General features: G+C 42.7%; 3 protein-coding genes across 6 annotated transcripts; all 3 read right to left on the bottom strand.

Annotated features, from left to right (window-relative positions):
• Positions 1–34: 34 nt before the first annotated feature.
• zgc:163014 (uncharacterized protein LOC100038766 homolog) lies at positions 35–4,093 on the bottom strand. Of its 2 annotated transcripts, none has more exons than XM_034576960.1 (14): positions 3,763–4,093; positions 3,516–3,684; positions 3,325–3,430; positions 2,698–2,855; positions 2,512–2,625; positions 2,258–2,435; positions 2,056–2,184; positions 1,704–1,891; positions 1,411–1,607; positions 1,224–1,315; positions 1,078–1,132; positions 732–829; positions 338–635; positions 35–262 (listed from the first exon to the last, which is right to left on the bottom strand). In XM_034576960.1, exons 1-13 carry the CDS (start codon positions 3,822–3,824, stop codon positions 406–408), a joined length of 1,776 nt encoding a protein of 591 aa, XP_034432851.1. In that variant the 5' UTR covers positions 3,825–4,093; the 3' UTR covers positions 35–262; positions 338–405. The 2 variants fall into 2 exon arrangements, with proteins under 2 accessions (XP_034432851.1, XP_034432852.1); XM_034576961.1 differs by having other exon boundaries at positions 2,698–2,814; positions 3,511–3,684; positions 3,763–4,091.
• Positions 4,094–5,438: 1,345 nt separating this feature from the next.
• tmed8 (transmembrane p24 trafficking protein 8) lies at positions 5,439–8,523 on the bottom strand. Of its 2 annotated transcripts, none has more exons than XM_034576836.1 (6): positions 8,359–8,523; positions 7,846–7,957; positions 7,608–7,701; positions 7,401–7,494; positions 6,904–7,197; positions 5,439–6,763 (listed from the first exon to the last, which is right to left on the bottom strand). In XM_034576836.1, the coding sequence occupies exons 2-6, from the start codon at positions 7,953–7,955 to the stop codon at positions 6,546–6,548; spliced, it is 810 nt and encodes a 269-aa protein (XP_034432727.1). In that variant the 5' UTR covers positions 7,956–7,957; positions 8,359–8,523; the 3' UTR covers positions 5,439–6,545. The 2 variants fall into 2 exon arrangements, with proteins under 2 accessions (XP_034432727.1, XP_034432728.1); XM_034576837.1 differs by lacking the exon at positions 8,359–8,523 and adding an exon at positions 8,047–8,304.
• A 683-nt stretch (positions 8,524–9,206) lies between these two features.
• Positions 9,207–11,702, bottom strand: noxred1 (NADP-dependent oxidoreductase domain containing 1). 2 transcript variants are annotated; one of them, XM_034576044.1, is made up of 6 exons: positions 11,408–11,702; positions 11,144–11,331; positions 10,292–10,472; positions 10,051–10,205; positions 9,746–9,944; positions 9,207–9,644 (listed from the first exon to the last, which is right to left on the bottom strand). In XM_034576044.1, exons 1-6 carry the CDS (start codon positions 11,563–11,565, stop codon positions 9,488–9,490), a joined length of 1,038 nt encoding a protein of 345 aa, XP_034431935.1. In that variant the 5' UTR covers positions 11,566–11,702; the 3' UTR covers positions 9,207–9,487. The 2 variants fall into 2 exon arrangements, with proteins under 2 accessions (XP_034431935.1, XP_034431936.1); XM_034576045.1 differs by having other exon boundaries at positions 9,208–9,644; positions 11,144–11,319.
• Positions 11,703–11,858: the final 156 nt, after the last annotated feature.

An 11,858-nucleotide genomic window follows, 5' to 3' on the forward strand; every position in this document is an offset into this window, starting at 1 on the left:
TGTAAAAAACATTTCAAAGAGTGAAGAGACTGTCAGCTTAAAATATTTAAGATAAAATTACATTTTTAAAGGATTTTTCACAGTCCAGCATTTTGCTGTCATTATATACTGATATGTGGGTTATGTGCAAAACATGCAAATCAGATTTGTTATGCAAAGTGGCCACCACCTGCAGTGTATAGGATGGATGGTGGAAGACTAGCTCTTTACGGAAGAGACTTAAATAAAAGAATAAAATAAAGGAATACAAAAAACAGTAAAGTCTAAGTAGTCAAATTACAATTAAATAACATGTAAAGAAAGACAGTCAAGTAGAAAGAACTGTGGAGACAAACACACTTGGAGGTCACAGCATCATCCTCAATCTGTTCGAAGACAAAAAAACGATTGTCCTCTGATGATCCATCACTTTCCTCCAGGAACCTCGACTGTGTACTTAAGTGTGTCGTTGTAGAAGGTACCGGAGCAGTCGGACCCACCAAACACCAGCACTGTGCAGTAAACTCTGACATTTTCACTCTGCTCGTGCTTCTCGGTGTCGGTCAGGACGGAGCAGCTCAAACTCAGCATGCTGTGTCCAGCACGAGGTTTGGAGCAAAGCACGGGAGACGCCACCGAACTCCACATGTTGGTATCTGAGGACAGACGGAGGCAGGAGGAGACACTGTGAAAAGAGCAGACTGAATTGATAAATTTGCAGAAATGATAAGACCGAAAGGATCAGTTCTCACCAGTGCTGAAGACGTGTACGTCTTGGAGCGCTCCGATTGCACTGCAGCCGCCACTGATTAAAATCCTGTTGTCTGAAACTGGGACCGCCGCATGAAACCTGTCACATGAACACGCCGGAGGCTTTAATCTGTACAATTATTATTTTACGAGATCTCTTTCATTACTCTATTGTATCATTTCTCTTTCTGGATTTAAAAAAAAAGACAATACTGGATGATGACTTTTATATTTAGTTTTAAATGCCATTAAATTCAAACGCTGTTCTGTCCGTCCGAGGTGTAAAAACACTTGAACCAGATGGGTCCATCGATGACACAGCTCAAGGTTGATTAGTTCTGGACTCACCCTCGAGGCAACGGGGGCATGTTCCCACACTTCACAGCTGTGTACTCCATAAATCCTTCACGCAGCGAGGTGGAAAAACCATAAATATCACTGCAATCCAAGACCCAACATCACCACTTAACACAAGCCAACAAATCTGCACTTACCCAGATCTAGAACGTGGAGATCATTGAGGTAGGTTGCAGTCTTCCTGCCACCAAATATCATCAACCTCTGTGAGAGAAGTGTGGCCGAGTGCCTGTTCGGTAGAAACATCATTTTAATCTTGAAAGAAAATAAGGAAAAAGTGTGACAGTAAATGTACTGCAGCTGTGTTTTGGGAAGAGCACTGACCCAAACCGAGGCAGAGGCTTGTCGCCCTCCACGATGGGCTGGTACCAGAGCTCAAACTCTGGGTTGAAGATGTACAGAGCATTACTGCAGGATTTCTCCCCGGACGAATGTCCTGGATGGACTCCACCAAACACAAACAGCTCCTTCTTATAGAACAGTGCAGAGTGATACGCCAGAGTTGGAATGTTCCCTTTTGCCTGCAGCGGGGGAAAATCCACAGAGGAAAAGAATAAATCTTTGCTCGAGTATCTGCAAAGAATTTTAGAACTACAAAATGCTAGTAACAAACCCACAGTGACAAGCTTCCACTTCCAGGTCAGAGTGTTGAGGATGTACAGCTCGCTGTAGCGCTGACCCTCCCTCAGGCCCCCGTACACAAACACCGACTTGGAGTCTGGGTCGTAGGTCGCAGAGTGTCCTCGGGCACAAAGTGGAACAGGTCCGGAGGCAGAGGAGTTCATGGGGAACCAGTAGTCACTGTCTGAGAAGGGTGGCAACGCAGTCGGTGTAAAACAAGTATTTTAGGGCTTTATTACCTCCACCAAGGATGTTTTCACCCCAGTGAAAGGTACTGGAGAGGTACTGGTCAGGGAGGAAACCATTACATTATGGTGCAGATCTGGATCAGGAATAAACTCCACTGACCTAACTCAAGCTTCCACAGGGAATCCTTGCAGTAGTTTTGATCTGCCGTCTCTCCGCCGATGAGGATGGCAGTGTCGGGGTCGCTCAGACACATCGTGTGGCTCCAGCGCTTCGATGGACACACTGAAACTGAAGCAAGAGCTTTGTCCAAACCCATTTTGTGAATTCGGATGTGACAGTTGTATTTTTTGGGGTTCCTGACCTTGTCTGTTGTCACTCTTTATCTGCGCTGTCATTCCTTCCTGGCTGTTCATCCTGTACAGCCTTTTTTTCTTTGGGGTTGAAGCCTGCTCTATGTCCTCAGTGAGACTGTCCATGTCCTCAGAGCTCCAGGTCATGTGGCCTCTTTTACTGATCACCGTCCGCCTCGGTGTCTTCTCCTTTTTACATGGGCACAGGCTAAATTACACACTTCACATGCGGACAGTAACATATTGTTACGAGTGTGACTCTTACCGTGGGCCAAGCTGTGGGTTTGTTGCCCACCGTGATGGCACTGGTGTCAATTTTGTTCACTTGGATCTCAGCAAATGAAACGCTGTCAGACAACTGCGAGGAGTTGGGTGTAATCTGCAAGCCAGGACAATGACTGAGTGTTGCACTGAGAGCACAGGAGAACTGCTGAACTTCTTCTTCCCTTACCGTTTCATTTTCCGCAGCGTGGTGCAGAGTGCTGCAGAGATCAGTTGCATTGTGCTGCTCCGGGAACAGACACTTCCTTTGAGCCAGAGGAGTGCTGCTGAGGACGCTGGATTTATCCTGTGACCAGTCACAAGTTAAATCAAAGCAGTGTAAACAGTCCGAGCCAAGAAAGAACCCATGAGACTCTGTCTTATAAACTCAATTATAAGCCGTATTAATAAGAATAAAGCTCAGTTATATGAGATGCAGGGTCAGTTTTGGAACACAGATGAGATAAGATGATCTTTTAGTCCCGTAGCGGGACAGTTTGCTGTGCTGCAGCAGCAAAAAAGGTCAGTCAAATAAATAGACACAAGTAGACAAAATATAAGTAAAGATGCAACATAAATGTAAGGATATATAGAATAGAAAACTGAATATATACACTGTGAGCGTAGTATATACACGGTGTGAATGACTGCACATGATTATATACAGTGCAATGGATTGCACATGATTATATACAGTGTAACAGATTGCACATGAACCATTGAAGTGCACAGACAGAAATGAGTAATGGATGTGTAGCCTAAGGTTGTTTCCCTCATTTAACATTGGAGTTACGTTGTATATAGTAAAACCTCGTACCTCTCCACACACTGTGAGAACAATCTTGCCATAAACTCCTCTCCGGCCCCTCTCTGCGGCCACAGAGACGATGTCCGGGCTCCAGTCTCCCTCCCAGGTCAGACACCTATATTCAAAAAGGACTTCATGCATTAAGACCTGAGTTTTTTCGGTTTTGTTTTGAGCCAGAGCCAGTCTTCCTCACACCTTGCCTGAGATGTCAGGGTCCCGATCCTCTGGGCCTGCAGCTCTGCACTGACCACCACCTCCACTGAGATGGTGGCGGTGTCACCTCCTCTCCACTCGCCCAGGCCGAAGATGACGAGCTGTTTGGGCAGAGGCAGCGGGACGTGGACCTGGAAACACCTCCGGGTGGATTTGCTGCCGAAAGTGAAGGAACAACGTGTTTGGAGAAAAGGCATGGAGATGTTTTTTTAGTTTTTTTTCAGTGACACACACCTGATGAACTGACGAGGAGCGTCACGCAGGGACCAGAGCACGTAGAAGTTCATCTTCACCATGTTGTTGTTGTTGTTGTTGTTGTTTGTTCGGAGTCCGATTGTAAAATCTCTGCTGCCGCAAACAACGCGCCTGCAAATTTGGCGCAACCTGTCACTTCCGTAAGCGCCTCTGATTGGCTGATCCTGGAGGCCGCAGTAGAAACACACACCTGTGACGTGGTACAGTTAATTGAGTTTAATGAAGGTTCAATTTAGCGAGTTTTAGGCGAAATGTTATGAAACATATAATTTATTTATAACAGCGCAATATTAATTTTTATTAAAAGAATAATCAACAAGTGTGTATGTGTTTTTATTCGATGTATTTATTTATTTATTTGTTTGTTTGTTGATTAAGAGTTTGCTGCACCAATGTAAACAACTGATTTCTGTGAGAAAACTTGTATTCAGGATATATTTTTAATATAATTCTTCAAATTTCATAAACTAGTTGGAGGTTATAGGATATTATAAAGCCCTGTATTTAATATATTTTTACACTGTTAAATTATTAAATAACAAATTCTATTTATTGATGTATTCAAATATATTATTTAGTCAAATTGAGGCTTCATAGTGGTAACTGATATTTTGACATTGCCTGGCCCCTTATGCAGACTTATACACTCGTAATGAGGAATAAAAAAACAGCATGTTATTATAAAGCTCCATATGTATAATGTTTTATACGTTCAAATTACTTAATTATAAATTCTATTCATTGTTCTATTTAGCTTTTTTTTAACCTGGGGAGTCATTATGGTAACTGAGGTGTTGTTCAGTTTTTATGTGTGGCTGAGAGGTAGAGTGGTCGTCCTCCAACCAGAAGGTCAACAGTTCAATCCTCAGTCTTCCCCATCTGCATGCCGAAGTGTCCTTGGGCACGATGCTGAACCCTGAATATCCCCTCATAGAACAAAAAAGGGCTGCTAATAGATGCACTGTATGAATGAATGGGTGAATGGCAAACTGTACTGTAAAGCGCTATATAAATACAAACTGTATTATATAATATAGTATATATAATACACCTAAACTAGTCTGAATGTCTTCAGCGTTTACCTTTCACCAGGTGTAGATATTATATTGTCATCTGACTGTATATATCATGATAAATATTATCTGTGTATGTACGTAATGTGACATTATTTGACAGTACATTTAAAAAGTTACTGCATATCTTCAGTTCAAACCTTTAAAAATCATCAAATCATTAGTCATTAATGTCTAACTGAATGAACGTCAAACTTTGATTTAAATCTAAAACATATTTGGAATAGTAATGTTTATTCTACTGCTTTACTGAAATCCAGTGAAATGACGAGTGACAGTAGAAGTAACTCTGGATAGTGATTGGCCCTCAGGGGGCGCTTAAAATAAAACCTTGTTTCATCAACACCACTGTAACAATAACATCAATCCCCTAATGCCACTATTTAATAGAAACACAAGGGACCATCCTGAGGCGCTTTCTAATCCTGGACCTGCGGCGAGACTGTGATGAAATGAGAGTTCACACACACATACACCAGTAGCCTAAATGGCTTTTTTTTTTTTCAAGCTCAACATGTTGTTTCTGCACAATAAACCTCTTAAAATAGACTTTGTTCTAACCCTGAAATGAATCACAAAGAAAACTAGACAATCTCTTCTTTATTGTGGTATATAAATTTCAGGAACAAATATCATAACTTACAGTGAACGGTACAGTACAGCAAACAAGGGAGGCTTTAAACCTGTTGCTTTACATTGTTTACGGCGTTAGCAGCCAAACCTGTGACATCTTTGGAAACATGCGCACAAGTGAACATGGTAAAAGCACTGAATTTAAAAAACAAGGACGAAACAAAGCTTTTCCAACACAATCGGATCCAAAGTGACGCCCGACGCAATGAGGAGGCTCAAAAACAAACACGCAGATTTTCACTGACATGGACCTGTGCACAAAATACATCTAGATTAAATATTACAACTGCTCCCGACCTCCGAAACAGCAAATTAAAGAGGGGGGGGGGGAGGCAAATGTAAATATTGAATCTATATTACATAATAAGAGCTTTCTGTGATAAGAGATGGCTTTTATTTGTGTCATAAAAAGCAAACTGAGAAACTGTTGCATCAGGACATTCAACGTATGACCTTTTGACCAACACAGACAGAGGACATGTCCCTGCACGGTTTGTAGTTCGACGTTGTATTCGTGATTGAATTGAACACAAATATGTACGAAATGTATACGAGCACAGGGCAGGAGGATAAAACACAAGTAACGACAACGAAGCAAAGGAACAATCATAACCGGAGAAAGTGCACACAGACACGTACGCAACAGAAAACCTCAATTTTCCTTTTAAAGCGCTGCTGATTAAGAACCCAGCATGATGAGATATATTCTGTGCAGGCATTCCCTGATCACTGCTACCATAGAAGTGTTACAGCTGAAGACAATGTATGTTTTCTGACGGGCACTTGACCAAGTAGCACTGTGCAAACATGGGAACATGGCACATATGCAGGACTTCTTCAAATATCTATCAGCGAGACGTCGGAGCAAATGCTGCATTCAAAAACTATCTGACAATATAATGTGGATTCAACATGTAGCAACACAAGCTAAAAGTGATAAAAAATAGATATGCCTATATTTAACCTTTTTATATTATAACTTCATTTTCATAGTACGAAATCAAAAAATAATTCATTGTTGATAAGAGGAACATTCTTTAACAATAGAGTGGCATCTCAGGCACTGTAATAAACCCTGTAGTAAAGCGTTTTATTTCGCCACAGTGAGTAGGAGTTGTCGAACTTCAGCAGGTAGGTTCCTTCACCTGGAAAATCGTGGCTCCCCCCGAAGACGGACAAGTGACTGTCCTGGCGATAAACCGGTAAGATTTCGGCCAAGTTTGAGTTGGTTTGGGTTTTGGAGCCCTTCTCCACGTCTCCGTTACTGACAGGCCCTGCAGCAGAAATCACACAAAGCACAAAGTCAACATATCGTAGACAAAGAAGATGATGTGTTGATACAGACGACATCTAGGAAATTCTTTGAAAAGGCTAACTGTATGCTCAAATTACATCGTCAACAAGTGCAACTGACCTTCCATCTCCTCCTCTTCATCCTCGTCGTCACTGGACTCACTGACGTGCACTGTGATGGACCGGTTTGTGACGGGAGTCCAGTCAAAGTAGATGCCAAAGCCAATGTCATAACCGTCTGTGGCGAACTCCCAGCTCACTTTCTTGGCCTCGGGGACAGTGGGGACGTGAACCGTCATGATGTCGCCCCGGTACACCGTCACCACGCTGTCCGGCTCCGATCGAAGCTTCGCCTTCAGCTCCTTCAGTGTAGCAGATGTCCATGTTGTCGGCGGCTTCAGGGGCGGCATCTGGGCTGCCATCGGGAGGAACCAAAAGCAATATGTTCACGAAGCATAACAGCACCTCATTCATCTGGGTTAGATAAGCCTTTAAATAATTCTAGATATATCTCTCTAGAGCTTGTTTTTTCAGTGTAACAGATTTATGAAACCTCTGAATCAGAGTCACAGATAAAACAAAGCAGGCGTCATGATGAAACGCTCAGCAGGTCCTCACTTTTCATCTCAGTGGAGAGTTGACAGCTCCCAGTGCTGTTGTTCTCCTCACCTCCTTCCCCCGGGGCCGGCTCAGCAGGGGCCTCTTCGTTACCCTCAAAGTGAACACATACAAGACACGTTATTACATCAAACTGAGATGAGATCTTACATCACTGTTTATTGCCACTGACTGACATCTTATCCAACATGCTTAAACACGAATTACCTCTGAACGCTGCCCTGAATCCTCCTTGATTTCCTCCATGTCAGCCTGGTTGTCTGTTTGGGGATGGCTCTTTGACAGATCTGTATTCTGGAGACTGAAGGAGGAAAAGCAGAAGGAAATTAAATCAAGTATTTCTAAAGGGGATGACATTAGGATGCAATGAGCATCAGCAGCTGGCCGTGTCAGCCCGTTGTCTGCAGCATGATGAGCGACACCATCTGCAGCAGCAACAGGTTACCTCTCCAGCGGGCTGGTGTCGCACTGGTTGGATGTTATCCCGGGGAAAGACGAGAAGGAGAGGGACGACAGCCGGGACTGGAGCTCTGATGTCCCCTCCAATCTCTCCATGGCTGTAAAGACAAGGCAAACACCTCAGTCTGCGCGGCTAGAAAAAAAAGAAGAAAAAAAAAGAGATGAAACCCCGCCTCTTCCGACCAACCTCAGGGAGGAAGAGCGATGACAACACTGGGGCTAGCATGCTGCTAACACAGGCTGGATGAGCTAAACAAAGTATAACCGGACACCGATGAGCCACGTTAACCACCGCAGAGATTGTGACCGAACAGCTGAAGCCACAGAGAGGAGTGGTGTGTGTTTGTGTGGTGAGCTCCGGCCTCCACAACTCACTCCATCCTGGCAAACTGTTAGCTGTCAGCCGCTTAGCTCCCGTTAGCTAGATAAGCTAGCTACAGTACAAACTCATCGCGCCACTTGGTGAAACCAAAGATTTGAACCCCCGGCAATCTGGTACCTTGACACCGTGTCACTCGTATCCAGCTCAGGCCATGAGAGGAGACGCCTCCATGTCACTGCGGTCCTGTCACACGCCTCCACGGTGCTGCTGCTGCTGCTGCTGCTGCTGGTGGAGAAACACAGACGGGTCTGTGAAGACTTCCGTGTTTCCTCCAGAGTTGAAGAAAAGTGGCGAATCCGAGGCGGAGTAGAAACTGGAGGCTTCAGAGGATGTGGAGATTTTTTACTTAGTGCTTATGAATAGAGTGATAATTATTGACTTAATAATAGTTACGTTATAATATAATTATATTCATATATTTGTTTAGTTTACTAATAAATATGATCTTAATTTACATTCCTATATTAATTGGTTGTTACTTTAATATATGAATTCATATATAAATTGATTTTATAACAATTTGCTGAAACAGAGTCACAGAGATAGTAATTTTTATATGTTGTTGTTTTTTTGTGTCTTTTATTTGTCCTGTTTTTCCTGCAGTGGAAAATCTGAAGTGTGACTTGACATCAGTACGACAAGTTCTCATCACCATGTTCATTCATGCTGTATTTGCAACATATCCAGAATATACCAACTATATGCTAATGCTATACTATAAATTGCTGTTTTATTTGCATTGTAAACTAGAATAAATACCCTGCAGTTCTATGCCTCCCTCTGACAACCAGGGCAGTATCAGTCTACATATATTTTTCTCCAGTCATATGAGATAACTGTGACTTTTGATCTTTGATCAGTTTCATCAGTTTATCTTTGAAACTTTGCAAACATTCCCTAAAGGCAGACATGAGATATTATGTTAAAGGGGCTAAAAGCACGTTTTGTGAGGCCACCATGACCTTGACCTTTGACCTTTGACCATCCAAACTCTAATGAATTCATAAGTCCAAGGGAATGTTTGTACCAATTGTGAAGAAATCCCCTCGAGGCTTTCATGTGATATCGTGTTTACAAGAGCAGGGCAGACGGACATCCTGTAAATAGTCATCCCCCCCAAAAAAAAGAAACATATTACAGAGCCCCTTTTATTCAAATGTGTCCTTGCACATTACAGTACAGTTTTCCCAACTCTATGTGTGACATGAGGGACACAGTCTTCAAACTGTGATGGAGAATGTAAGATTTACTTGTGAGTGTGAGTGTGTAAAGTTCCTGGTGTCAGCAGCAGTGATTTGTACGCTGCACAGATGCACTGCTGCACACATTCATTACTTAACAGAAACCTCAGCAGTGGTGTCTCCTTGGTCTGAGCATCAGTGAGAGAAATCCAAGGAAAAGGCCTTAAAGGAGGGAAAAAAAATAAAAGCACAACAGTCATTTAAATTTATGAGTTGTAGTTGAACACGAGCAGCACTCTGTAACAATGCAGTATTGTACTCACTCATCTTCGTGGAGGGAGGATGCACGAGAGGAACCGATGAAACTGCTCGTGGTTAATTGCACGACGTTCGTCCATGTCCCCTCAAAGAGTCTGTTTATCCGGGAGAGAGCGTCACTGGATCTCAGACCAGCAGAGGTGCAGATGTTCAGCAGGCTGCACAACACTGCACACACCCAGCTCTCACTCAGAGTAATCCCACCTACAGGGAGTCACACGCCAGTTCAACAGTTGAGAGTGACATCAAATTTCAAACATCTCATGTAACATGAGAAGTTCAAAGTTTACACCAAGTCAGCATGATGTACCGCTCATGGTGAGAGGACACGATGCCTCTATCAGTGAAGGATCTTTCAAAGCTGTAGTCAGAGAAGAGCAGGAGAGCCACACGTCTGCAGCGTCACCACCCACAAACTCATACTGTGGTTTTAGAATGAAGTCGTGTCCGAGAAGCTCAGCCAGTCTGAAGAAGAAATTCACAGAAGGGATGCATTCACTTAAAATACATTTTCTAAAATTAGTTGTATATGTGTATGAATGTGGCGGCACCTGGTGACGGGCACAGCAGAGATGAAGCTGTACACCAGGCAGTGTTTTGACAGGTGAGAGCGGAGATCGCCACAGACTCTGGGGAGGTGAGAGGGCAGACAGCAGAGGAACAGGACGTCTGCCCATGCTGCCAGTCTGCGATTGTCGAAGAAACACTCGACACCGGTCGGGACAAATTCCACTGAAACACAAAAAGCAACAAAAAAAGAACACATGCAGGCAGGAGCCCTGATAGAAATTTTGGGCTGTGTGACAGACACACACACAGGCATATAAGAACAGTATAAGTATAACAATATAAGAATTACTTTTTCAGTTTGAATTTAAACTCATAATTATCCAACTGTCTGGAAAAACTGTTTCTTTCTCTTTCTTTATAGAGCAACATATATATTCTTATGCATAATATTAATAATCTAATTATTTATTCCCTTGTCCTTCCATTTTTAGTAAATATTTTATATTACAAGCTGCTAATGTTAAATTTAATTTTGTAATGTTTTATAACACAAAGACAATGAAGTATGCATCCGTCCCTCCCTCCTATCTGTCTGTTTGACTGTCTGTCTGTGTGTCTGTCTGTCTGTATGTATGTCTGTCTGTCAGTCTATCTATCTATATCGTTATGCTCATAGTAGTAAATTAATCGTTTTTATTAGCAGTAAAGACTTTTTCAGTTGCAGAGAAGAAAATATAACACATGTATTAGTATTTATCAATTCATCAGGCAACATAAGCCAAAGTCTTTACACTCTGGTTCATTTAGCGCGAGTTTCTCTGCTTCAGACCACTTGGATGAACGTAGATTTGTTCACAGTGTTGCTTAGACTTCATTTTAATGTCAGTGTATACCTGCAGATTCAGGTCTTCTGGTGGAAACCTTGATGTGTGATGGTTTGATGTCCGTCATCTCCAGGAGGGAGAGAAGCAGCTGTTTACCCAGGTGACCTGCTCCCAGTATCCCCACACAGAGGTCACCATCTCCTGCTGCTGGTGTCACAGCAGAGGCCCTGTGTGAACCGTGACCTCTGAGGACACATCTACAAGGAACAGTATCACTGATTTACAACAGCACCTTTAAATGAACTTTATATGCTTGGAGTTGTTTTAAATCACCTCAGTGAACGGACGAGTTTACACAGGTACAGAGCGTGCGCGCACCCGCTAAATGTCAGTCCAGCCGCGCGTGCACGCAGGTGTATTACCGTCTTCTCCTCCTCGGTGAATCCAGGGTCAAAGGTCAAACTGTTCAGACCAGCAGTGATGTCCACCATCGTCCTTTTATATAAGCTTTAAACTTTATATGTAGTCTAAGGTCTTAACACGTGTGACATCTGATGAAAGAGAAAAGTTTCACATGGTAGTAAAACATGCTGTTGCCATGCCAACAGTAACAACTTCCCGAATGAACTGGCTACGTATTTCAAAATAAAGCTCACCAAAACGCTGCATGCTTTTCAGAATAAAGGCAAGAGCTATTTTGCTGAACATAAAGAAGAAATGAACAGATATTTTCATTGAAAACAAACAGAAAATCCATTGACAATTACAATTTTTTTTGCCAAAT

Source organism: Hippoglossus hippoglossus, chromosome 22 (assembly GCF_009819705.1).
Source record: "Hippoglossus hippoglossus isolate fHipHip1 chromosome 22, fHipHip1.pri, whole genome shotgun sequence".
In the NCBI taxonomy this organism is placed as follows: Eukaryota; Metazoa; Chordata; class Actinopteri; order Pleuronectiformes; family Pleuronectidae; genus Hippoglossus; species Hippoglossus hippoglossus.

Coding starts and splice junctions, on each gene's coding strand:
- zgc:163014 (XM_034576960.1), bottom strand. CDS start 3,824: ATGGTGAAGATGAACTTCTACGTGCTCTGGTCCCTGCGTGACGCTCCT. Junction 3,685..3,762: donor GCTCCTCGTCAGTTCATCAG/GTGTGTGTCACT, acceptor CACTTTCGGCAG/CAAATCCACCCGGAGGTGTT. Junction 1,133..1,223: donor TCTCCACGTTCTAGATCTGG/GTAAGTGCAGAT, acceptor CGCTGCGTGAAG/GATTTATGGAGTACACAGCT.
- tmed8 (XM_034576836.1), bottom strand. CDS start 7,955: ATGGAGAGATTGGAGGGGACATCAGAGCTCCAGTCCCGGCTGTCGTCC. Junction 7,702..7,845: donor GACACCAGCCCGCTGGAGAG/GTAACCTGTTGC, acceptor TTCCTCCTTCAG/TCTCCAGAATACAGATCTGT. Junction 7,198..7,400: donor ACTCTCCACTGAGATGAAAA/GTGAGGACCTGC, acceptor TCCCGATGGCAG/CCCAGATGCCGCCCCTGAAG.
- noxred1 (XM_034576044.1), bottom strand. CDS start 11,565: ATGGTGGACATCACTGCTGGTCTGAACAGTTTGACCTTTGACCCTGGA. Junction 11,332..11,407: donor AAACTCGTCCGTTCACTGAG/GTGATTTAAAAC, acceptor TGTTCCTTGTAG/ATGTGTCCTCAGAGGTCACG. Junction 9,945..10,050: donor GTGTCCTCTCACCATGAGCG/GTACATCATGCT, acceptor GACTCCCTGTAG/GTGGGATTACTCTGAGTGAG.